At 40.8% G+C, this 26,653-nt stretch overlaps 1 protein-coding gene across 3 annotated transcripts; it reads right to left on the bottom strand.

Moving 5' to 3' along the window:
- Positions 1 to 651: 651 nt before the first annotated feature.
- On the bottom strand, positions 652 to 26,415 carry RRP1B (ribosomal RNA processing 1B). Of its 3 annotated transcripts, none has more exons than XM_049834971.1 (16): positions 26,224 to 26,415; positions 20,589 to 20,671; positions 19,554 to 19,611; positions 18,750 to 18,835; positions 17,653 to 17,714; positions 15,324 to 15,453; positions 13,804 to 13,868; positions 13,094 to 13,257; positions 12,412 to 12,506; positions 11,613 to 11,710; positions 11,087 to 11,106; positions 10,543 to 10,668; positions 8,993 to 9,735; positions 5,926 to 6,072; positions 5,106 to 5,172; positions 652 to 3,989 (listed from the first exon to the last, which is right to left on the bottom strand). In XM_049834971.1, exons 1-16 carry the CDS (start codon positions 26,354 to 26,356, stop codon positions 3,799 to 3,801), a joined length of 2,268 nt encoding a protein of 755 aa, XP_049690928.1. In that variant the 5' UTR covers positions 26,357 to 26,415; the 3' UTR covers positions 652 to 3,798. The 3 variants fall into 3 exon arrangements, with proteins under 3 accessions (XP_049690928.1, XP_049690929.1, XP_049690930.1); XM_049834972.1 differs by having other exon boundaries at positions 12,412 to 12,503; XM_049834973.1 differs by lacking the exon at positions 652 to 3,989 and adding an exon at positions 3,996 to 4,959.
- Between the last annotated feature and the right edge of the window lie 238 nt (positions 26,416 to 26,653).

Below are 26,653 nucleotides of genomic sequence, written 5' to 3'. Positions count from 1 at the left end.
CTGAGAATTTATGTTTTAATTTTACTAGTGCCACTGCTGTGGATAGGTCACTTTTCTTCGTCTGAATAAAGTTTTTTTGCATATCTGAAAATCCTGTGCCTGTCAAGAAAACATGATTAATCTTTTTATTGATCCCGTGCAGTTGCTTTGCCTGTCAGTACTCGAGATGGAGATGCAGTACTGTGTGTGTGATTCCTGTACGGAAGTATGTGGTGTGCTGCTTCTAATGAACCTGCAAATGCCTTTGAGTGCCTATCTCTTACCTACTTTGGCACTTGCACAATTATACTTTTCAAGTGCACCTCTCGCCCCATTATCACCTCCATTACCACTTTTAATTGTCAAGGAATGACTGTGTGTGATCTGCTTTGTATCTCCTGAGCAATCTTTCAGCTGCTGGTATCTATTCTATGGCCAATTAGAAAAGACAGAAGCTCAAGGTGTATGAACAGTTGTATCCTACCACATCCCTACTCACATCTGACATATCTGAGTCTTCATCAGTTTTGGCTACTTTTACAGTAAGAATAAAATAGACCGTGTGCACGCATGCAAGAAAAACTTCCTTTATACTTTCAAATGGCCCCTTAGATACTACACTCCTATCACCCACCCCCAAATTTACAAATTTATCCAAAATACAATGTCCACAAAAAAAAGATGGTTTATTGGACTAGAGTAAATGATGTAATGCTTAGACACTGTATTTGTATTGACAATGCTGCTGCAGAGGTACATAAAATGACACATGGATTTTTTTTTTCCTGCCTGTAATTAAGTCCAAGCACAGGAAATAAATGACAAAGTGGGCATTTGATGCTTTCCAAGTCACATAGCTTTGACAGACTATAAAAGATCTTGCATACCCAGTAATTTCAGTGTAATTTCAACTTCTTGCCTTGCTGAATTCCTTTTGTGCTTTTGAGTTCTCTTGAAGCTATAAAGAATTATAAATTATTAGAGCTTGAGAAGTACAAAGTTGATCTCATTCATAAGAAAAATGTAGAGACAATCATTACAAAATACCGTCCTTTAAAAGGTATGCCATATTAACTTACTTTGACTCAGAGCATGATGGGCAGCTGCAGAGTTGGAATAAAACACTATGAAAAATCCTATGAAGCGATATCAAACAGGTCAGATCAATTTTTCTCTTCTCTTTGCCTATAGATACATCTCTCCTTACAGTACTATCGTGTTTGTGCAGTGGATATCCCAGACGTTACATTTACTTCTCCTTTTTTTTTTTCTTCAATGTTTATCAGAATTTTCACTATCCAAATACTTTGGGTAATATATTCAATTTAACCCAGCAATGTCAATTAAACTGCATTGACAGTGCTTGGTTTTTGTTTGTGAAGTTGTCCTGAATGAAATTCCAGACACCACTGAAGACAATACACACCACAAACATATACTTACAAAACATTTCACCAGTTTCATTGCACAGATGGATTATGCATTAATCTCAACACGCAATCACATCACTAACATTTTAGATAAAAAACTGACTGCCATTTCTGCCCTCTCCATTTAGCACTGTGGGCAACAAAATATTTGGGTAAGCAACAGGTTCAATGGACCCACAATCAATAGAAAAAGATCCAGAGAACCACTTAAGTACTTTTCCATAAAGGTTGTATGTATTAAAAGCAAAACCAAACAAAACCAAACCCCAATGTGTCCTGATCCTGAATTTTTCTGTGCATACCAGATCCACCTACTGATTGTTTGCATCTATATCCTTAGAGGAATATGGCATCTTCAACCTAATGCATTAACAACCATGCACATACAAATGCTTTTATGCATATTCCACAAAAGACTTCTCACCCACAGTACAAGATAAACAGTACAACATATTGAATAGTCTTTGTTAAATCCTACTTACCATCATCTTGTAAAAAAAATGCATTATGCTAATATACAATGAGATTTTTTTAAAAAAGAAATGAACAACAATTGCTCAAACAGCAAGTATTATTAATTTTATCAGATGTATTCTCCAGATTTCTTTACCGATCAGTCAAACCAATACAAACTACACCAAAACCAAATTAAATGAGAAAAGACAAGAGCAAAACGACTTTCTGGCAGTACCACAAACCATGGACTGTCACAAACTTAGTGGAAGAACTGGCACAGATTAGAATTGAGGAACTGAGACCAACCAGCAATCTACAAATACACAAGCATATTCAAGAAATTCTAGATGAGCTATGAAAGAGCAGTTTCAATCCAGTTGCTTACAGGGAGTGATCTGGCAGAGGACAGTCGGCATCAAGACTGGTAAAAAGTAGTATTGAAGTATGCAAATATATCATGTCATAAAATTTAACTCTGCTGGCTGAAGTGGCCAAATGTTTACTAGTTAACACAAGCCCAGGTAATGAAGCAGGCTTACCCTCTCTCTTATAGGATCACAAAAGTAACTGGTGGGAAGCTTCATGAATAGCTTTGCTTTGGCACCAGGTTGTGCTTTGAAGCTGAGCTCTAACGCAGAGATCTGCTGCAAAGACTTTGCCTCATTCGCATATGCAAAACTTCTAACGGTATCAAAAAAGTTTTTTATTTTAATTTGCTCTCCCCTTCCTCATAGTTACCCCTCAGAATACAGCAACGGTCTCTCACAGAAGTACACCTCATTCTTTACCAAAGAAGCAAAGAAAAAACAAAACACGCACAGTAGTAATAAAATATCCAAATAAAAACTTAACGCAAGGAAATGCTGCAAGAAGGATTCTTCTGGTTCTACATCAAAATCAAAACCAAGGTGTCTGGGCTGTCAAGTTTTACCCTGTATTGAGAGGCACCAAAGCTTTTACAGAGACATGTGTGTCCTAACCAAAGATGCATTACACTGATCTAGCTCCCTTTAGGACAATCAGAGGTTCATTCACTAAATGAGATCCAAGTTCTGGTAAAATGTGGTGACACCAGCTGCTAAAGAAAAAAACCTAAGAGTCTTGTCAGACCTTCAGGAAAGACAGCAGTGGGGGTCAGGGAGAAGACCTGGAAATATCAAAGATTTCTCCTGTGCGAGTGCATTATTTCTGTTACAGTAAAGAGAAGAAGCCAGCTTACAATATGAGAAGCAGAAGCCAGCTTTGGCACTTGTGTTACTGAAAATAACGTGGTGACTGTTCCCAACTCAGCAGGCAACCAGCTGTGAAGGTTTACTTGCAACAGTGACCACTTGAGCAGCTAGGCATTTATTATCCCAGGGAAAGCTTGCTTACTATCTGTGAAGCTATCCAAGTGCAGCTGTTATTAAACAGAGACATGAGGTAATCATTATTTCCAGAAGAAGAATTAACAGGATGCCAAAGGTGACACAGGAAAAAGGATGGCGTAAAATTTTAAAATGCATGAACAACTACTAGGTTTAAGATCTACATTGTCTTTTTCCATTTTAAGCCCTGTCCAGTGAAAGACAATTTAATAGCATGAAGTGCAAGTTTTCTTAAACTGGCTCAAAAAAATCACCAGAACAATCAAACCCTGAATATTCCTTAACTAAATGAACAAGTCTCTCAGGAATGACATGGGCAAAGACCCTATTTTTGTAGACCAAACCTGAGCAGAGATTGGAGTTTGTTTCTTTTTCTGTAAATAGACAAAACAAGTATTTCAAGATACAGCTGAAGTGGTGTCAAAATAGCGATGTCCCAGGTCACAATCAGAATTTTGTATATACAATTTGTTTTAACTTAAAAAAATAAGGAAGTTCAAAATACCTCCAGAGAACATTCTAGGTTAGCAAAATGTCCTGTACAAAAGTAGGCCACATCTGTTGGTTTAAAAGAAGTCCATAGTAGCTGGTCTCTTCTTAGCTGATACAGTAAATGGTTTCTTCATTTGAGGCTCTCCTGCTGGGGTACCTGTGGGTGACTTCAGCACCCCATGACGGGGTTTCTGTTCAGGATTGAAAGCCACACGGGAGGGTCCTTCTGGGCTCACTAATATACTTTTGTCAGTCTTTTTAAATTCTGTTGAAAAGCAAGCAAACAAGTTAAAAGAAATACCACCCCATGGAATAATTGGGCATGTCAATCAATTGTGGGATTGTCGAACCCTGGAAGCCTGCCTTAGATCCTTAAGACCGTCACTAAAGATCAGAAGCATAAGACACTGAGAAAAAAATAGAGAGATGGTGGTGAAGCACATCTCTTAGAAGAGACCCTTGGAGAATGGGGACTGTTGCAATCCAGAGAGGCTGTGAACCATTCCCCATGGTTTCACAGACCACCAGAGACTCAGAAACAAGTGTTCTAGGTATCCTGAACACCACCACGCTTTTGTTTAAAAGCTGGTGATGGGTAAGAAGTGGCTCTATTCTGACTGTTGAACAACACTGTTCTAGAGACTCTTGGTTCCTTTCTGCCAGCAGGTAAGCATTTTTGTTCTCTTTGTGCAGCTGTATTACATTAACATAAACACATATATCAAACCCCACTATTCTCCCTTTGAACTTGGCATATAGCACACCTCAGAGAGTAAAAAACCAAAAAAAATGCTAAATGAATACATGGAATAAACTTTTATGCTATGTAGCAAGACATTTATTTAACAGGGAAGACACTGTCTGCTTACATGTGAGATCCAGAAGGGAACTGACATTTATCTACTCATTACCAATAATAAATCAGTGGCAGCCAAGAAAAAAAAAAGAAACTTTGCTATTATACAGCCTGAACTCATCAGCATATCAGCACCTTTGTCCTGGGAAACAGAAGTGAGCAATGAAGACTGTGAAGTGCATGTGTTTCCCTAAGAGGTGCCTGGCAGAACAGGTGGCTCAGGAAGGGGTTTGTCACTCTGCTGCACCGTTTTCTGTCTGTAAGGCTCCATCTGCAAGTCAGTAATGCAGCACCCTGGAATCTTGCAAGTCTAGCTGTTGGGCCAAATGTCCTAAACTTACCATCTCCTCTGGACAGGAAGTTGAAGATGGTTTATAAACTATATACAAATATTGAGACAAAAAAAGGATCAGAATCATCCTGTTCTAGAGAGGTGAAGAGTATAGGTGTGTATGAATGAGTACAGCTTCCCCCTTCCTTGGCTACAAGAGAGAGTGTGGAGACACACAGATGTATTAGACTCACCAGCAGTCATGTTTTTATTCAAGCCAAACGTGACTTTTTTGGAGCTGGATGACTGCAGCTTGTTCAGCTATAAAGCAAAATAAAGACATGAAATAAAATAAGATTTCTGAGGCAATGCTACGAGTTCTTTTACCTGCATCCCATCAAAACTGATGCAAAGCAGCTTACTTCCCTTCATTTGATTTAGAACTCCCCCAGACCTCTAGCAGTGACCCCTGCTAAGACAGCACTGTTTTTCTAGCCAAAAGCAAACATATTCCACTTGTAGCGAAATCACATACTCTCCTTAATGTCATTACATAATTTAACAACAAACAAGAAGATAGTTGTGTATTAAATACACTGGTTCCACTGCACTCAGGCCTTGAAGTGCAAAGAGGGCTTGAAAAGATACTGTATGTTAAAAAGGTTTAGAAAAGAGAGCAGTCTTTTGAAGCCTTGTACTGTTGCCAGCCTCCACAAATGGGAAGAAATGGAGGCTCAAAGTCCTTTAGCAAGACTGAAAGTCATTTTATGCTTTTGCTTTCTTGCAAAATGAGCATGTTCAGAATGATGTCCTTTCAACAAGAAGGTATTTTTGAAAACAGGGGGGAAGGAAGAGATTTTAAAGATGCCTGCAACTCATTTGCTGAAACTCTGGAGCCATGTGTGACTGTCTACATGGAAATGCAACGGCATTTCCCGTTTTATCTGCCCGTGCTAGGAGACTAATGCAGAGTGGAAGAGACAGCATGAGTGAGGTCAAACCCCTTTGCTAGGATAGGAAGCTTGGAAGGAGACCTGTGCCCAAACTCAGGTGCTATCTGTGAGATCACATTACCTGCACGGATGCCCTGGTGGAAGAGATGGTGCTTCTAGCTTTCCTGAAGAATACTGGCTTCGGTAAAGTTGATTTTTCAAATTTTACAAAATCAGTTCCTGGTTTTGCTTTCTTTTTCTTTAATGATGATAGAGCAGCACTGCTTTCCTATAAAGGAGGGAAAGAAAAAAATGGTCTCAGTATAAAAGTACTGTAGTTAACTGTACCTAGCACAGCAATCAGTGCTCAGAGCTTACCACATGTGGCTTCTGTAAATATTGCCACAGCTGACAGAGAGCTAGTTGGTACTCACCTGAGCTAATCATCATGGTTAACTCTCAGGAGTTAATTTTGCTGTTAGCATGACTGAAAACAGAAGTTTAAGGCAAGCTCTGCACAGAAACAGGAAGGTCTTTGCAAAGCAAAGAAGGAAGAACTTGTAATACATTTGCCCGGCCCATCAGAGTGCAAACAAACATGTTGTTCATGTGCATGAGGCTGCCTTACAATTGACCCAGCTCTTCTGCACACAAGTGCTGATTTTTTTTAGCTTGCCCTTAAGCAAAATCTCTTCTGTGGTACCTCTGGATACATAAGATATCCAACTAATGAAAAAATCCAGCTTTAGGCTAAGATAGAGACTTTGGAGAAAAAAAAAAAAGTGGAGTATGAAGTCTGTCTATACTCTCAGAAATCCAGCTATTGTGTATTGCTACTAGTTTGCTGCCTCAAATTCATACTGAGGATTGCCATTTAAAGCAATCCAGCGCAAGGCAATTCTTATGACCCATACTGGCAGTGCCACTAATGTAGTGCACCACTCCAGAGCTTTCTAATATGTCATCTATGGGCTCCAGGTATCTGTAGACTACTGTGAGGGGAAGTTCAGCTATGCTTCACATCAACCTACAGATGTGAAATTCTGAAAGCAGTTTGCAGCCATGCTGTGGAAAATGCTCAGGGGATATGGCCTCTTTTGATTTGAAAATCACTTCTGTTTTAAATAAAGTGAAAAAGCATAAGTCTTTTAGCTTTCTGAATTCTGGAGACAACTGTGAAATAATGCTGAACTTGTCTGTTTTTTCCGCTTCTCCCCCTCCTCCTTCCTCTCGATATTTGAAGCTAATTCTTTGAAGGGGAGTGTTGTCTTTGAAATTAAGAATCAAAACACGCCCCTCATGATTTCTGGGCACAAGACCAGTATTACATAAGTAAAACCAGGAAATAAAACAACATGTTATTTTGCAAGCAATGAAAACAAATTTAGAAAAGCCTAATTTCCTCCACATTTGTGCATCTTAGCTTTACCCTGCCCTCTTCTTTCTTATACCAATACTCTCATTCTCCTCCTGACTCAACTCCCAAATTTCTCTCCTTGTCTCCGTCTCCCAGCTCCCACTCAACACACACATATACACACAGCTACCTGGACTGGGCAAGAAACAGCAAATGCTGTAGTTCTAATTACACATGGGAAGAGTGGCCTGCTAGCCCGTGCACTGACTGGCCAGCCAGCCAACAGACAAGTGCTGGGGTCATGCTGTTGCCTTTCCCTCAGTGACCACGCTAATTTGTGCCAATTTCCACGAAGCTTGCAGGAACTTTATCTTGAATCTATCGTGGGTCTTTGAACCTGTTTGTCAGTTGCAGCAAAGTTTTACAAACAGAGATGGGGGTGGCATAATCACATTTTCTTAGAAACTAAACTTTTATAGAGAAAGAAAGATGAGGTATGTGACATGGAATATTTAGGCAACAGGAGACAAAGCCAACGGGTCCTACTTTGGAAGCCCTGCAGTGAGAAAAATGCAGTTTGCATGCTGGGGAGAGCACAATGTTTTGGTTCTTCCCTCTCAGTATTTTATCATCAAAAAATATAAAATGTCAAAGCTATTTTAATACTATTTAAGCAATGTTTCAAAATACATTTTTTTGTCCCTTGAAGGACTGAGTGGTTATATGAAGTTCATATATGAGGCTGCACTATTTAACTAATCATATAGTTTTAAACTTAAGTCAGAGGTGAGCTACTAACATGCACTTTTTAGTCAGAGGAAGATGTAGTTGTTTTGTATTCTGAATCTCATTTATGCTTTATGAATTTTCGTTCCACTAAAGTGAGATTGTCAGCAAGACTTCCAAGAATATAATCGAACCCCTAAATGTGTTAGGGTGAATATACACACAGGAAACGAGCAGTTAAAAGAATTTCAGTGGCAGGAGAGGGAAGAACCCCTGCACTCACTCTTAGCCACACTACCAAAAATATACAGTGCAAAATGCTTCTTGACTCTCAAATCGCTGAGGAAAATCAACCCTATTATACATATTGCCAAGAATAAAATGGGGGTGGGAGGTAGAAGGGAGAAAAAAACCCTAGCTTGTTCCCAAACTGCAAGACATACATTTTTGAAGGCTACAATAGACCTTCCTAGCAAAAAACCCCAGTATTGTCTTTATAAGAAACTGGACCATTCATAAATGTGATCATACAGCCATTGATGACATTGAAGGTCACAGTGTCATATTTTCTGTTTGCTCTTTCCCCAAATACTTTTCCCATACAGCACTAACAATTTGTTTAAGATGGAGAAGTGAGCTAGCAAAAGAAGCCACTATTAGAATTTCTGTGGGCAATTTCACAAGAAGCTTATAGTAATCTAAGTGTGTGCTGCTGCTGCTGAACGAGGGATATTCCATATTTCCATTCCCATCCTTTTGCCAAAATACGGCCTTTGTGAACATACTCAACCAGAGACCCAATGCTAAAGAATAATTAACCCAGGGACCAAAAAAAGAACAAAAAAAGACAACCCCACACCCTAACAACCCAAGTTTCAGCTAGGTGAGTTCTTCCAGCTGAGTAGCTGGCACAGGCTTTAGTGCCGTTGCACAGGACACAGGAGGGTATAAGACCGTGGCAGTGGGTGTGGACTTGTGGGGAACTGAGTTCTTTTTAGTGACAATGCATGATTGCATCATAACGTGCCCTGCCCACGAAGCCGCACACTCAGAAAGCTAAAGCCAAATTTGAAAACAAGCCTGGCAGTTCATGAAGAAGGCAGAGAAAAGAATGAGATATACGTACCCCTTTCCTGCTTTTCTTGCATGCAGTCTCCAGAACTCCATTGGCTTCGACAGAGTTTAACATCTCTTTTACTTTTCTCTTCTTTTTCAAGGTTGCTGCTTTCTGGCTGTGGACTTTCATCCCTTCCAAACCAAGTAGCTTTGCCTTTGTCTTCAATTTGACCTTTCTGGATGGTGCAGATTCAGAGTCTGCATCTCCTGACAGGGTCCCCAGCAAGCCCTCCTTGTTGGATTTCATGTCAGTTTGCTGCAAACTGGTATCCCCATTCATTAACACAGCCCCTCCTTTCTGTTTCTTTTTCACAACCTTAGGAGTTAACAGTGTGACAGATGGGCTGACATCCTCTGCCTCACTGGCATTAGCTGGTCCATTCTGACATGCTGGTTTTACAGGAACACTTTGCACTTTTGGATTCATTTTCTTCAACTGACTCTTTTTACTCTGTTCTGCATCAGTTGGACTGTTCTGTGCAGAGATACTGTGATTTTCTCTGGTGTCAGTTCCTACATTTGTGGTCTCATTTGTCTCATTTACTAGCAATTTCTTTTTCTTCCTTTCCTTGTTATTTTCTGGCACTTTTCCCAGGCTAAAAACTTTAGACCCAGATGTTTCAGCTATTCCCTCCTCACAATTTCCATCAGCTGTTCCAGAATCAGCACTTGGGCTGTCCCTCTTCTTCCTTTTTTTCCTCTTCTTCTGGGGCACTGATTCCTCCTTCGCACTTGACATCTCTTGTTCATCCTCTAAATCCACCCCAAAAAGAACGCCATATAACACAGATGTGAAACACAATGGTACTTACAACAACTGAATTTGGGATTCTATTCTTTTTTTTCTTTTTTTTTTTTTCCCCCCGCCCTTTTATTTTAAAATATGCATACCCTTTTCCTGCTATCAGCCAGCACAACAGTTTTACTATTACAGCTGGCCAGGACATTGCATTCCTCTGACGCCTGCCCTAATTAATATTTTGCTGATCTTGCTTTGTCACAGCTAACATCTAAGACATTCCCTGTGGTAACCCTATTTTGTATAACAATATGGCTAGAAAAAGTTGTTATTACCCACCTGCTAAGCCCATCAGAAGGGCAACTCAGGGGTTCAGTAGTTTGGTGAGGTATTTTTGGTATGATTGGGCATGTGCCATGTCAATATAAGCCGTGATGCTAGAGATACTTGCACATGTCTTCACCTTTCCAAAAACACCCCCAAATTCCTGTATTCCAACAGTCATCGTATTTTAAGAAGACTGACATGTTTCTGTTTTCCTACAGTAAACGGAACTGCTTGATGGAGCAATGCGAACAACTGCTTCCAGTTCTACTTTTGATTGAAATTTTTGAGGTGATGCTTGCCTCAGAATTGGTAACAAAATTCTCACCACTTTCAAAGAGCCCTTAATTTCACATTTAACCTTCATCACATGATACAAATCACACACATCCTGAACAACAGGTTTGCCTTCTTCAGAACAGCTTACATCTGATACTTTGCCAAATTACACAAGTGACTGCAGATTGTCTCTCTTCCAAAGGTTAATCTTGCCTTACCTTTTATTTTTTCCAAGTTGTTTTTCTCCCAAGGCTTGACAGTTTTTTTCTTTCGCCTTCCCCTGCTGAATTCATCATCATCTTCATCTGTAGAAACATCTTCAGGAAAATCTTGGGGGAAGATTCCTGTTGAGGAGGAAGGATAAGGTATCTGCAAACTAGTAGTTCTATTTCTATGAACAATTAATCTGTTCATATACAGCATAACTCCCACAGAAAGAAAACCAACTCCCTGTTCCCCACTCAACCTCAAAGAAATTCATATGAGCGATTCCTATTTGTTTAAGTAAAAATAATCATCTTTCATTTAAGGACAAAGCACAGGGTTGCTCAAATTGTGAAGGGGATTTGGCCAACTCACCAAAACCGTGTAATATGTCTTAAAGAGATTTAAAAAAAACCAAAACCAAACCCCCAAAACAGTATTCTTGAAATACACATTTTAAAAAAAGGGAAAAAAGATTTGCAATACACATTGTACAAGAACATAATACACCCTTTAATGGAAAGAAACTACTGTCTCTGTATGCTGCTCAGTCCTTACCTTCTGCTAAATCCTGGAACCTGGAGGTGGGGAGGGAGGGAGAGAAGGAAAAACAAAACAGTATTACTGGTTTAGTACCAATAATTACACTAGCACCGTAGCGTCACTGTACTTACTATGGTTTTGTCAAAATAGGAACAACATATTTTACACAGGAAGTTACAAAGAGCTCATTCCAGAAGAGATCTGCCTCAGATCCAAAACCTCAAACCAAATCACTGAAAATATTGAGAAAAGAGCAATTTAACACTTCTCCCATATCTGTAATTTGCATCACACACAATCTAATGTCACATCCTGCAGTACAAATCCACCCAGTGTAGATAGACCTCAGCTATCTGCAATTGTCTAGTACCAATGAGGAACAGTAGCACAGGCTTCAGGCACCTTGTTCATGTTATTCAGGGCTGCGAGACAAGCCTGCTCTCGTGACATTGTCACTAGGACAAGCGAGGGTGGAGAGAAAGCAAAGTAAAAGTTATTTAGCACAAGGTGCATATGCAAGGTGTATTTCAAAAGAACTTACTTTTTGACCAGCTTGTACAGACGCTTTCTGTTAAGCGAAGGTGTATTTTTCTTGCTCGCCAATTCAAAGAGTTTGTCAGCAACAGCCTTATAATCAAACTGTTGGAGGAAAGTATGATACAGCCTTTCTTAGTTAGCTTATTTATGCAAGATAACCCAATACAGCTCATGTTATCAACACTTCAAATAGCACACATATCCTTTAAACAGTCACTTCCTTCAAACACAAAGTATTTTTCCCCTGTTGAAATTCAAACCCCCTTCACACAGGTATACTGACTTTTACAGATGGTTGCTTCATTAACATAACAGTTGAACTCAGTACCACTTTCTCAAACATTCCTAACCTTAATTCTTACTCAAGAGAAGTAAGAAGTGGGTCTGGAAGTGGGTCTAAAAAACCCCAAACTGCAACATGTTACCCTCTCTCCTATGTATCCCATCATCCATTACTTTTGCTCTTATGTCAATGAAACTTAGGCTGATTGCTTCACCACCCACAGTGACTTGGCTTTTACTACACATTTTTGAACTCTTGAAACAGGAAGGGAGGAGCAGAAAAAAGAAGATATGGGAGAGAGGAAAGAAGAATTCACAAATTAGACACAGATTTATTTTCTTCTAAACCACTCACAGAGTACAGATTACATAAATACCACCTTACATTAAAGCAGAAGGAGATTAAAATTTTGTAACATGTTTATCCGATTAACAGCCTTTACTTCTGTACCTCTTGAAAGGGATGGGAAAAAAGAAAACAAGAGGGAGAGTATCAATAACAGAGGAAGCAAGCCACAAACCTGAAGAACAGTCCCGATACCGTCATCCTCATTTTCATAAACATCCTCTGTTTTTTCAGAGCTCTGCACTGATTTTCTTGACAAACATCCATCTGCTATTATAAAAAAAGACTGAATATTAACGTTTAGTTTGTAAAAACCAATAGCACACCCTACTCCGATAGACAGAAGATCAGGTGCATTTTTCTTCATGCAATCTTGTGAGCCTGGACTGATTTAACTACTTTATGTCACCACTATGCAATACACAACTGTGGCATTATCTGAGCAAGTTAAAAAACTGCCTCCGTACCACAGCATATCTGGATTGAAAACCTTCCTGCTCAGCTTTTTTTTTTTTTTTTCTTTTTTTTTAATTTAAAACTCCTACAGAATGCCAAAACCTCATTTTCTTAAAAAAATGTTATGGACATCCAAGACCCAAAAGCCAGACTGGGTTATCATCTAGCGCTGCTGCAGAAAGCTGATATTGCCTAATTTTATAGAGACCACTGATTTTTGTGACATGTTCTTTTGGAGTCACTTTGTTTAAGCACATCTGAAAAGAAGACTGGAAAACGCAATTATCCTTACAACACCTTGAACGTATGTTTGACTGGTTCAGAGCAGAAATGTATTTTTAAGAAACAGATTTTTAAATCTTAGCAAGTGTTACCAAGGCCATTTAGAACTTCCTCCTCACCTTTGGTTTTAAGCACCTCTTCATTTTCCTGTTTGTCTTCTTCAGACACATCCTCCTCATCACTGTTGCTACGCAGTTCTTTCATTAGGTCTTCAATGGCATAGGGCGACTGATCCACAATGATCTCAAAGATACCAGTGGCAACAGCATGCAGCATACATCGGCTGCATTACAAGACAGCAGGGATGAGAGTCGAAAGGCAGAAGCATACACACCCTCCCCTCTCACATTAAAAAAAAAGGAAATTTGAGGGATACAGGGAAAATGGGTAAGAACGAAGAAAGTGGAAGAGCATCTAGCTCTCCAGATGAGGAAAGGAACCTGTTACTTCCTAAACAAACACTTCTTTAAACCAAATAGTGTCCTGCCAATGTTCCCCTCTTAAATTTCACTGTGTTTATATGTTGCTCTATATTACACCACCACAACAAAGAATCTGACCAGCTCAGCTGTTCTATGCATGTTTTAAAAAAATAACCAGACAAAAATCAACAAACAGAGGGTGATATAGTTCTTATAAATCCATGAAGATTATCTATAGCTTTGATAAACACAAATTACTGTGCACATCGTTAGTAAAACATCTTTCTTTCTCTACATTCTGAAGTTATATTATGACTCTTCTTCAATCCATTTATATTACCATGTGGAGTAGTATATGCAGAATTTCTGAATTCTTAAAAAAATATTTATTCTTTCATTAAACTTACTCCTTTGACTTGGCAGCAATTTTGCAGAAAGGTTCAATGAACTTGAGATTCTGGTCTGCTGTGAGCTGTACGATTATAAAGAAAAAATAATGAGTACAGTAAATATTGTATGCATGCCCTCAAATTCCTTGAATATTTGGTGTAGGGGGAATCTTCTTTAAGAAGTTAAGTCAAAGTCTTTCAGCATAGTGTCTAATTCCAGCTGACAGGAGTGACTTTTTGTTACCACCGCTACCTCTAACTTCCAGATATTCCCTGGAATCATTATAAAAATGTTGACTGCTTTGCAGACTTTAATCTCCTGAGTTCAGAAATACAGCAAAGCTTCTTATTGTAGATATGGAAACATGAGGCAGAGAAAACTTAAAAAATTTTGTGCTCTTTCACAAAGAATGTCTGCAGCAGGCATGAGTAAGATCTGGGTTTCTCTTAACTGGACCACTTAGACAAAAAACACTATCAGCAGTACTAAACATAAAAATCCTTCCCTAAATTCAATTTACAAGCACCAGCTGTGATTTCAGATAGTCTAGGGGACTAATTCCCCATGCTTCTTCTGAGCGGCTTAGCCATGGGATGAGGGTTTTGTGACTGTGGAGCTGCAGAAATTATTTGGGCTCCAAGTGCAGGCACTTGTGCAGACATCTTCTCTCTCCCACTCCCCAGTCCAGAACTACAAAAGTAGTTGCAGGCTGCAGGCTGGATTACTTTTAATAGTGACTGCAAAGAATACAAATGGAAATTTGCCAACAGCTTTGCCCATTGCAAGGAGATGTGTCAGATCCCAGAAACAAGAGGAGGTAAATGAGCAGAAGCCTGGAATGAAGTGTGGGGCAGCAGGCAGCTCGCCCTAGTGGAGTAACAGGAGAAATACTCTGGAAGAAGCAACAGCTGCAGTAACAGGCTTTCAGTTGCTGCTAAACACTGCATCACTGTAACACCAACCACAATTAAGGTCAACTGAAACAGCAATATACAGCAAAGACAGACAGGTGTCATCAGCAAAATGAACAACTGGATGTAGAGGGTAAATTGCTTAATGCACAGCCAATAAGGTTTGAAGCTGACAATAAGCCAATATTAGACAACTTTGAAAGTTCACTTTCTGCCTCTATTTAGGTGTTACACAATCAGCCAAGAGCAGGCTTTATGTCAGTTTTTGCAAAAGCAAAGACTGGCAAACATGTTCCCACAAGGGAAAAGATGTTAAGTACTTTCTATTGAAACAAACAAATGAGAATGGTCTAACTTTTCTATCATTATTTCCAACCTCAATTTGGAGCAGTATACCAGTACTCAGGAACTTGAGAGAAAGTACTGTATTCTCACAGTCTACACAAAGACATGAATAAAAGTAAAAGCATAAATTGTAATAAGTCACTTTCTTCATGCTTATTCAATGTTGCTGTGTTACATTTAAAACTGTTAAAACATACATAATCTAAAATTATATTTCTTTTAAAATGCTGCATGCCGCAGTTAACATTAATGGGGAAGAAGATTACAATGTATTTTCTAACCTCCTTTGCACCAACTTTAGCCAATTCATTCAGATAGATATCAATGAAATGTAACTTTATCCCAGTAGGAGCATTGCTGTCTGGGTCCATAACTTCTTTCATTAATAGCTGGAGGAGTAGTTCAATTAGACTGAAAAAAAAAAAAAAAAAAAAAAAAAAAAAGCAGGGGGGGAAGAATAAGATATTCATATTCAATTGCTTATGTTCTATTTGCTTTGAAAACAAACTCTAGTCATTCACAGTTTTACCAGTTCTTTAAGACGGCTATCCAAGACTCATAAAAAATAAATCCAGTGACCAATTTTCACATCTTAAAAGCAAACTGCTAAAAAAATCCATCCATAATCAGAACTCCTTACAGTCTAGATGATTTTGTAGCATCAGACAATCCACTCAATACAATCGCTGCTTTAAAATTCACACCTTAGTTTGGACTGAAGTTTATTATGCCATATCATTGATGGCTAGGAGGAGGGATTCTGCCATTTGAGCAGGGCATTCTGAAGACACAGCTGTCACATTCTTCCATCCTTGATGGGCAACACCTCGTACCCTTCCATTTTATGAGACTATTTTCATTCTGGTTCACACCCAAGGATTAAATTTAATACTGATCCTTCTCAAATTCATTTCAACTATGCAGACTTTGCTTTCATTAAAGCATGTTACCCACTGTCCCTTAGAGCAAAACAACTACACTGAAGAATAGACCAAAGGCTAAGCTAGGCACAAAAAAATCACCACCCCAATAGCGCAAGCCAGAAGTGACTGAGCTGTGTGCAAGTTGGACTGTGGCACTGTTCAGTTACTGACTGGAGTACTAACAAATACTGCTGGAGTGAAATGGCTCAAAAAGACATGCTGTCATTGCTGCATCTAAGCAGCACTTGAGACTTTTTTGCTTTTATCCCGCTGGAGGCCTATCCTTGCTATCTTTCAGGAAAGTGAAGCTTTGTATATTCTACCCTTTCCCCTCTGGCATTCTGTGGTACCTCCTGCGATCTTGCCCAGAACAACAGTTTCCAGTTCCAAAAAGAATTTAAAGCATTCCAAAGCCATAAAGATTATTTCAGTTTTACTTTAATACTCCTTTCTTCAAAAGCATTTTAGAAGAAAAGAGAAATGGAAGGCATGCTAGGCAGCTTCTAGACTCCACCTAGGAGGGAAAGGCAGCTCTTGAACTCCCTCACTCTGCAAGGAAAGGGACCATGATCTTCTCTTCCCACACTGCCTCCTCTGGTGCTGAAGGGCCTCCAGGCCATCCTTCCAGCGAAGCTGGAAAGAGGCAGGCCAACACCGTAAGAAACCTTGTCAGACATCAGTTTGGGTGACCACGTCTCTGCCACGGGAATGTGTGTGGGGACGAAGGGCTTTGGCTTTATCAAACCTCCTCCCACACTTCCCATTCCTGTCAAGGAGCATTTTCACCTCTTCAACCTGCAGGCATTTATGTACCCAACACAAAATTAAGGTAGAACAGAGGGGATGGGGTGTACTTTAGCTTTGCTTCTATTTCCACAAAAAACATGCCATATGCATTCCACATTTCAGAGAGAGAAAGGATAACCTTAACACTAGGTTATCAAGCACTTTTAATTAAAAGACTTAAAGCTCTTCATCAGTTTAAACACAGAGCAAGCTTAGAAGTCACACAAGAGCTATAGACAGAGCAAGATGACTGCAATTACTTGCCATTTAATAGAATATGGAAGAAAAACCAAAACCACTGATGTATACAACAAACAGGAAGCCAGGTTACAATTAAGGAGTTCTGTCTTATCAAAAGACAAGTCACCATGATTAAACACAGTAAAATAAAAATTAAAAAAAGTCACAGCCAATCAGAAAAACAACACAACCAAAAAAAAATTCCTTTTCTGTATTTTCTGGGATGCAGGTTTCCTGTCTAATCTCTCCACAGGTGATAGCTCTCCTGGCTGAATCAGTCAGATCTAGCAAACTCCATGAAAAATTTGGAGCCCTCATATTTCAGAACTGCTTGGAGTACCACACGATAAGCTCCTGCGTTCAGGTTTTGCATAAGCATACATGAATTACTTTCTCAAATCTCTTTCTGTGAAACATGCACTAAATGGCTTAGATGAACATGAGAGTTATCGACTGCAGTGTGTATTTAACTCAATGAAGCGTAACACCTAACTTCGTTTCTAAACTACATAAGTGATCTGGAGAACAAATAAGCCTTAGTGTTAAGACTTCATGACAGTGCCATCTATGGAGAAAAAGGATCTATTAAATGAAAATATATTCAATGAAGGTAAATTGGTCAACTTCTTTACGATGCAACTACATTCAGAAATCTGCTTACCTTTCATCCCATTCATTTCTTTTCAGCACTTCAAAGGATTGCCTCAAAATCATACGCATTAGCTGCAAAGTACAAAATTTTTTTACACATGTTGTTCATGAAAACAGATAAAGGAGTTACTGTGACTGTAATATGAATAGACTTCTTAGTAAATCTCTTCATAGCACAAGGTGGACAGCATCCCCATATCAACATTTTGACAGGCTTGTTTATCATGTTAAGCAATGGAAGGATGCCGTGAAGCTCAAAAGACAATAAGCTATTTTCATATCCTAAGCCCAAAAAAATCCATGACTGCTTCTACTGTACAGCTTTCTCTTGCTCTATCACCCTGATTTCCTCATTAAGTGCTGCCAAATCTAAAAAAACCCCACAGCTTAAACTGAAGACAACAACACAGGACAGATGATAACAATAATAATTTACTTGAAACTTGCACTAAGAGACAGCCATATGTAAAACAGCTACATTAAACTGCCTCAAAACACTTTACTTACTGAAATACCTGGTTTCTGCTAACATTAAGAAACAAAAACCAGCAGTGAATGTGCCTGCAATTAATTTCTTTCAAAGAAGAAGATTAATGTCACTTTTCTCTTTACAAAGGTAGGTCTTTCAAAATTCTTCTCCCACTAATTTTACTATTTGCTTTAATATAGCGTTTCCTATAGAAAGAATTCTGATGGCTGAATGTACTACAGTGGATACTTTAGTGGTGGAAAGTTGGGGTTCTAGTGACAACTACTTTATAGAGAGTCATAAAAAAGTCTTTAAACAGTCTGATCTAAATAACTGATGTTGAGGCAGTGTCCTCTGAGACAGTATTTATATTCCATAAAGAAACCAATGAGAAACATCACTATGTTATAGAGGAAGGCAAACAAGAAAGCGCTTGCAGCACGACATAAACCGTAATGGCTTTTAGATATGCAGTGGTGAGTGAAAGCCTTTAAAACAAGTATCTCTTGCAATGCATCAAGAAGATAGTCACTTGTCTTCTCTTACCATATACGTAAACACATGTGCAAAGCTGCCTTGCAGCACACAACCACCACATCTTTTCTTGCAGAAAAGATCTACAAGAGAGTTAGTATTACCATATAGTACTTATCAAGACGCAGATTGTCTATCCCATTCCATTCACGGTTCATAGTTTGCCAAAATGTCTGAATGAACAGGTGTCCTGTAAGAGAGCAAGAAAAAAATATCTGCATGTCTGGCACAACGGTTTATTTTGTTAACCTAAAAGAATCTCAAGAAATCACTTCAACTTGAGAAAGGGATGCATTTCCCTAGGGATTTGCCTAGTAACAGGAATAGAGCTATGGGAAGACATGCTTGAGACAGGTACAAGGACAAGTCAATTAAACTTCAGAACACAAGAAAAGGCACACAGCTACTTTTAAATACAAGTGTAATTACAGGAACAGCTTTGTATCTATTTTGTGGTGTATACACACAAGTTATAACCAAATATCCATTCTGCACTCATTTCTATCCATGCAAGTTTTGTCATTGACATAGCATTCTATTTCAAGAGCATTTTGAATACTAGGTGCTTAACAGCTCATGAAACAAAGTTTTTTTTTGTGTAGGAAATGTAGGGAACAAGTCTATGTAGAATGGCAAAGTAAGGGGACAAGTTTGCTTTGCTACCCACCCTGCAAAGTCCCATCTTTATCACACTGGAGATACAACTCTCCCCCTGCAACAACCAGAAACAAACTGCATCTCATATTTTCCTTAATGCAATTACACACACCAGTTGGATAAAAAGCAAAGAAAAAAAACAAAGCAGCACCCCTATCTGGCTGTCTGTATTCTGACACCATGATAGTGGCCTCAAAATCACCAAAGATGAAAGTACCTTACAAAGCATCAGATAATGAAATAGTACTTACGAGCCTCTGTATTCTGAATCACATGGATAAGCTGTGAAATATTGTCTGCAAGTTCCTCCTAAAAGTAAATAAATATAGTTAGCATTGCATAGGTTCAGAGCTTGGTCTCCTCGCTCTAACACACAACCAGAAAACAGCAAGAAATACGAATATCATGAAACATCCCTCAAAATGAAAAATATTCTCTTAATAGCTGCTTTAGTACTGCAGTTATCCTTCCACTGGGATTAAGTTAGTTGTAAGAGAAGATTCAAGGGTATCAAGCCCTGTTCATTTCACCAGATCTCTGCACAAATCATCTTTTTGACAGCAGACAAAATTAAAAAAGGAGGAGAAAAATCCCATGCATTTGAATTAATAAATGATGTAAAACTTTAAGGGTACTGTTTTCATATAGCTTAACTGTAGGCAGAGCTCTCTGTGCTATGTGTGAGATAAACCTTGTTCATGCAAACGGACAAGTGATTTGAAAACTGATTAAGTGAGGCTGCTAAGATCTGGTACTCCAAAACTGGTATCTTTTGAAAGTAGGGAGACAAACCGGTAGTAGTTGACAAAAGTCCATAGTAGAGACAAAGTTGATAGTAGAGGAAGTGTGACCGAACTAACAAAAGAAAGGGAAGCGTGAAACTTTCAAACTAGGCTAATTAAAGGCTGCACATATGTTGTAGTTGCAGTTAAGGGCAACCTGTTACTACTGTTACTACAGTAGTTCCACTGTTACTACCTTAGTTCCACCAGATCAATGCACTTCATAATAGTATATATTTCAGTGCTGGTTTTGGAAGGTAAACAGCTACACCTGCCATTCAGAGGGTGACTCCAAACATGATGCCATTTAGGCTTCTGTTCATATGGTGAGGATCACTGAGTTACAGTCACCTCTCCCGCACATGCCACATATGGGCAGCAGGAGAAGAAAAAAAGAGGTGAGCAAAAAGTCCTAAGGTAATTTTCACTATTCTAAATTAGTATATCCCTATAGCATATTTTAGGAGAGAGCCACTCAAGCAAATATAAAACCAGTTACTCTACCTGTAGCAGAGGTTTATCCTGCATCCACATACAATAGAATAGGCCTTTCCATATTTTTAGCAGTTCTTCCTGGCTGAAGCCACCTACAGCACAGAAGAAGTCTGAATGAAAATGAAAAAACCACAACATTTCCACCAAAATATTTTCATGCAACTCCCTCTGTTCCCTGCTTTCTTCTTTGTTTTTGTTATATTCTCTTGGGTAAACATTGGTTCCTACTATAAGCACATTAACTGGAAGGCAACTTGGCTCAGTTCAGTGATTCCATGACTGTAAGCTTCTACCTTGTACCAAAGTAACAAAGATATCAAAGAAATCACAGATGAGATGAGATGAATACTAAGATAATTCTGATAAATCTCTCTGGCACATTTTTAGCACCAAGTCTGAAAGATATTTTTAATGAGGGCATCATATCTAATTTTGCAAGAGGTGATGTGCAAATCATCAAACAAAACTGACACAGCTTTTTGGTTTGTTTGGGTTTGTTTGTTTGTTCTAAATAAAGTCTCACTTTACCAATAGTTTTGTTCCTTACTAGGGGCTTGTTTTGACAGAATAAACTTATAGCAGTCAACACATTTACTTCTATATTAAAATGTATAATGAAAGAGCCTGAGTAACTATAATAAAGACACTTTCATTACAGTTAGTCTTGAGATACAGCATCACCTGAATTTTAACAGCAAAGCATATTTTCACTATTAACAGTATAAAAATTCACATTCTAGTCAAAATCACACATTACAGAAGGAAGGTACTACATGGAAAATAAAATTTTTCTGTCAGTAATAGTTGCTCAAGAACATTTTAAAAACTGGATTATTCATGACTTCAAATACATTTCTGGGAAGTAAAATTATAACAGTATACTGTTACAAGGTAGCTACAATAACCTACTACAGCTATTTTCAAACTATGGCCTATTAAGTACTCCCAAGTAATTTCAAGAAAAATCATGTTAGAAAGGTAATAGTCTCCAGTAAGCTCAAATTTGCTCCAAAAAGATCACTGTCACTTTTGCAAAATTTTCAGGGGTCTGCCAATCAAAAAGCCTGAGACCCAGTGCTAGATCTAAATTGAGTACCACCTCCTTGGACCAAGTAACTTGAAAGCAGTTATCACTGCTGCATCATTCTCCACTCAGACAAAAAATTGTAAACACGTTAGTTAAATTGTTTACAGTCATGCTTGGTTAAAAAGAAAGGAAGTAGAGCTGACCAAAGGAAATATGCAAAATGCTATGTAGGAAGCACTATGTCTAGTAATGTTAAGCATTAATTATAAATTTAACTTAGATTTGGCTGTAATGTTAAGATTAAATATGAAACAATTTGATTCACTGACTTAATATTCATTGAAATATTAAAATTAACATTTCTTAACAGAATTATATGCTACACACGTAGCGGTAAGAAGCAGCCTTAACCTCACACACAGCATTAACTCTGCAGAGGCATCAGATATCAGGCTTATGTCCAGGGGATGTCAGCTGCTACCTATGAAGATGGCTCAGGAGTTCTTCCCCATCTAGGGAACACAGACTTCCATGGGGATGGTTTTCATACACAGAGGGCTTTTTAAAGTGTCCTAGGCAGTCCTTTGTCCATTTGACAAAGGACCCCGATCAAAAGGTTTTAGAGCAAGCTTTTTATCCGGGTCACTCAAAAAGTAGTTTCAAGATTGTGTTTTCCATTTTTCAACTTTATGTCCCCTGCTGTCATCATCCACAACTGACAAATAATAATAATCATTCAGGCAAGGTTATTTTAAAACCTGAACCTATAGTATTAGCAACCACAGTGCACAAAACCGAAGGCCTTCTTTACCTTAAAGCTACCTTGAGAGAGTTTTTGGTTTTAGGGCTTGAATTGTAACTCTGTCCCTACCTACAATGTGGGAACTTGGATTAGTAATGTTACAACCACTCAAAGACATGCTACTTTAATGCAAGCCTTGTTAGCATTTCTGTTTGGGAGTTATGCTGTTTTGACATTGCTATCATCAAAATTGTTGCGATTTTTCTTATTCTAGATCACGTCCAACGACCAGATCCACACATGACCATTTCAGTGGAAATTACATAAACCCTTTATAGATCTGGGCCCAAGTAAGTGCAGCTCTGTCAGATAGGAAACCACCCAGCCATCGTTCCTCTTTTACTAAAAGTTACTTCTATTTACTATTCTTTCAACAATTCATTCACCAATGTCTCTATAAAAATATCCTGTTCTCAGCCCAGTACAGCACGCTCTTCTTCTCTTTCAAGGTAGCAAACAAGAAAAAAACCACACCATTTCCACAAAATAATGTGCTCATCCAAGCTCATCTATCTGCACACTGTTTTGGGTTGGTGTGGCAAGGTTTTGGTAGCAGGGGAGGGGCTGTGGGGGTGGCTCCTGTGAGAAGCTGCTGGAAGCTTCCCCTGCTCCAAGTCAGACCCGGTGCTGGCCCAGGCTGAGCCCATCAGTGACTGTGGTAGAACCTCTGGGAATACAGATTTAAGAAAGGGAACCTGCAGCGGGGGAGAAGATTGGAATGTGAGAGAAACTCCTCTGCAGACACCAAGGTCAGTGAAGAAGGAGGAGGAGGAGGTGTGCCAGAGGAGGGGATGCCCCCGCAACCCGTGGAGTTTAAGAGTGGAGCAGATGCCCACCTGCAGCCTGTGGAGGACCCCACACCAGAGCAGGTGGGTGCCCCTGAAGATGGCCGTGACTCCATGGGAAGCCTGTGCTGGAGCAGTCTGTGCCTGAAGGACTGCAGCCCATGGCAGGGACCCACACTGCAGCAGTTCATGAAGAACCACAGCCCGTGGGAAGGACCCACGTTGGAGAAGTTCATGAAGGACTGCCTCCCACAGGAGGGACCCCACGCTGGAGCAGGGGAAGAGTATGAGGAGTCCTGCCCTAAGGAGGAAGGAGCGGCAGAGACAACGTGGGATGAACTGACCCCAACCCCCATTCCCCATCCCCCTGTGCCGCTGGAGGGGAAGAGGTAGAGAAAATCAGGAGTGAAGTTAAGCCCAGGAAAGAGGGAGTGGTGGGGAAAGGTGTTTTAAGATTTGGTTTTACTTCTCATTATCCTGTTTTGATGTGATTGGTAACAAATTCAATCGATTTTGGTCCCCCCCTCCCGCCCTGACCAGTCTGTTTTGCCCATGATCGTAATTCATGAGTGATCCCTCCCCATCCTTGTCTTGACTCATCAGCTTTTCTTTATATTTCTCCTCCCTATCTCACAGGGGTGGAGGAGTGAGCAAGTGGTCTCGTGGTGCTTTGTTGCTGGCTGGGCTTAAACCACAACAACACACGACTTCAGTAGTTCCATGCCTTCTGTAGAGTTTAACTTCTTGTTGAAAATTAAGAGCTCTAGCTCTTTGAAGAAGTTTCCCCAGCATGACCTGTAATTCAGCCTTAGCACAGACCATACTGAGCAGTCCTGTCTACCTATGAAACCTGTGACTGGGTAGAACATCTGGTGAACTCCACCACCTCTTCCAAAAGTTAGCAAGTTCTCAGCTGTTCAAATTAGGGTATCTAGCTGGGTTATCTAACACGTGAGCCTCATCTCTCAGAGCACTAGATGAATACAAGACTGCTAATTAATAAATAACTTTAAAAAACCCTCTTTCCTGAACATAATGCTTTCTTTCCAAGTCCAAAGAAGTTAACCGTTGTTTTAATATTACTAGCTCGAATAGTACATAACAGTAAGTAAATCTAAGAGCTCTGGAAATGAATGACCCTTGCTTCCTACTCATTTGCATTTCATGGTGAACTGACTTTAACATGCAAAAGGTTCACATCCCAACTGATAACTTCCCTGCAGTGGTTTCCTAATATCTTAAGGCATTAGCTTAACCTGCAACCTCTTCCCTCAGTTACGGCACTCCTGTCTATCTGGAAGGTTACTTCCACAAACTTAAAGGAATCTGCACTTTGCAATGAGATGCACAGAGCACTAGTGAACAGAGAGAAGCCATGTTCATCTCAGGAATTCTCCAGGGTTAAAAACAGCTGGAGGCTCAAAAAGTACTTAGGAGGAATACAGTGTACACTCACTTGCTCTTACTAGTCCCCAGGCAACCCCTAGATCTATGGTAGCTGTCGGAAATGGGATAATGTACTATTTGGCTCTCTAGCCTGACTCTCTAAGGCTGTTCTTATGTGTTCTTCCCTCTGTCAAATGTGGCTAATGGGTCAAATACTATTTGGAAAAGGAAGAGGGTAAAGGGAAGAAACAACATTTATTCCCCAGTGTCTTTTCAAGGAATTAACTCAGGTTCAACCAGCATTTCAGTTTCAGTTTAGCTCTTAGGGTGCCACGTCTAGGCTGGCTTCCTCAAAGCCAAAGGAGTGCATATGCATAAACCTCCACACCAGTTTCCCAAAGGTTTACTAGGTCAGACACAGTGCTCTGCAAATGCTCATGACCAGTTTCGCTCACGTATTGTGTCCAGCTTGCAACACAACACACTGGAAAAAGCGGTCCAGAAACATCACAGAATCTCTTGGGCATCTGTGCACTGTGCTCCCTATCAGTCCAACAGGAAGGTTTGCTGAACTGGATCCATGCATTCGCACAATGCTATGACTGACCTCGTAAGCCTTCTGTAACTTGCATCCATGAGGAGAGGGGTGCACAGGAGGGACCTTCAGGTGCAGACAGCTTCAGACTAGCATGGCTAGACACAAGCTGTCTCCAGGGACACCACCGAAGTGCCCATGCACAGGATACTGCTGTTTTAAGGCAGCAGTACACAGCTCCAAGGAGGACAATAAGCCTTGTTGGAAAAAAGCTTCTGATGCCATGAATGTGGAAGTAACAGGTAACCCAGGTAATCTAAATGGGTAACAGCGAGTTGACTGCAGTTATACAAATGCTGAAACACTCCCAAGCTTTCCTCAATTCCCTCCAATGCTCCTGAATATCAGTCACAGAAACACCACCTCACCAGGTGGCACAGCAGAAGATAAAAGCATATGCTCCCTATACTGGGCTGGGTTCAGTCTGGACCAGCTCCGTGCATTTACGTCCTGTTCCCAGGAATGAGAGTGTATAAACTATACTGCTCCGAACGTGGCACCGTTAATGCTGCCAGCAAGACCCTCCCTGGACCAAGCAGGTCCTCCTCGAGTCCTCCAGCCCCCTGAACCGGTGCTGTGCCCCGGCCTGACCGCAGCCACTGCAGGGAAACTTTATGGGCGAGGATCCAAAAGGCCCTCTGCTCCTCCAAGGGCTGCTGGCAGCGTGCTCGGTGCTTGTGGGGTCACCAAGGCAAATACTTTCCGTGATGAAATACAGGCGTAAAAAAAAAAAAAAAAAAAGAAACAACAAACCCCACAACAACAAAAAAAAACCCAAACAAAACCCAGAAGACCCCACAGGAGGCGGCCCCGCGGTGACAGACGAGGCCGAGGAACAGGAGGCCGGTCCCGGCTCTCCCCCACACGTGCTTCCCCAGCCGCTGCCAGTCTGACGGGGCCGCCGCTTCGCCCGCGCCGCTGACGGCCCCGGCCCCGGCCCCGGTCCCGGTCCCCGTCCCGGCCCCCGCCACCGCGGCCCCCGCCGGCCCCACCGCCCCCGAGCCGGGCCACGCCGGGCCGCCCCCACCCCGTCCCCCGTCGGGCCCTACCGGCTGGGCGCTGGGTCCGGACGCCGATGTACCCCCGCAGCTTCTTCAAGGCGCGGTCCCGGATGCGCTTCTCGTTGGCGGCCAGCCGCTGCGCGAACTGGATCTCGGGCGGCTGCACGGCGGCGGGAGCCATGGCCTGTCCCCCTCCCGTCAGGGCCCGTTACGGCCGCGCCGCGCCGAGCCGAGCCGGGCGCCTCCTGATGGCGTCTCCGACACCCCCCCGTCGCCCGCCTTTGTCGTCATCGCAGCGTGCAAACTCGCCGGTGTAAACGGGACGGGAGCAAGCGCGGGAAGCAGCTGCCCGGGCCCCGCCCATCCCGCCGGCGGAGGGGGGGGGGGGCTACCTCCAGGGGCGGGGTCGGTGACGCGGCCTGACGCCAGAGGCTGAGCCCTTCCCGCCCTGACTCCTTCGCACGAGGCTGGCGACGGC

This window comes from Accipiter gentilis, chromosome 32 (assembly GCF_929443795.1).
Source record: "Accipiter gentilis chromosome 32, bAccGen1.1, whole genome shotgun sequence".
NCBI classification, from domain to species: Eukaryota; Metazoa; Chordata; class Aves; order Accipitriformes; family Accipitridae; genus Astur; species Astur gentilis.
This window is presented reverse-complemented; position numbering and strand designations above follow the sequence as displayed.

Excerpts from the sequence above, each read along its gene's own strand:
- RRP1B (XM_049834971.1), bottom strand. The coding sequence starts at position 26,356 with ATGGCTCCCGCCGCCGTGCAGCCGCCCGAGATCCAGTTCGCGCAGCGG. Across the intron at positions 20,672-26,223 it reads CCGGACCCAGCGCCCAGCCG|GTGGCTTCAGCCAGGAAGAA; the intron begins GTAGGGCCCGAC and ends TCTGTGCTGTAG. Across the intron at positions 5,173-5,925 it reads CCACCAGGGCATCCGTGCAG|CTGAACAAGCTGCAGTCATC; the intron begins GTAATGTGATCT and ends TTTGCTTTATAG.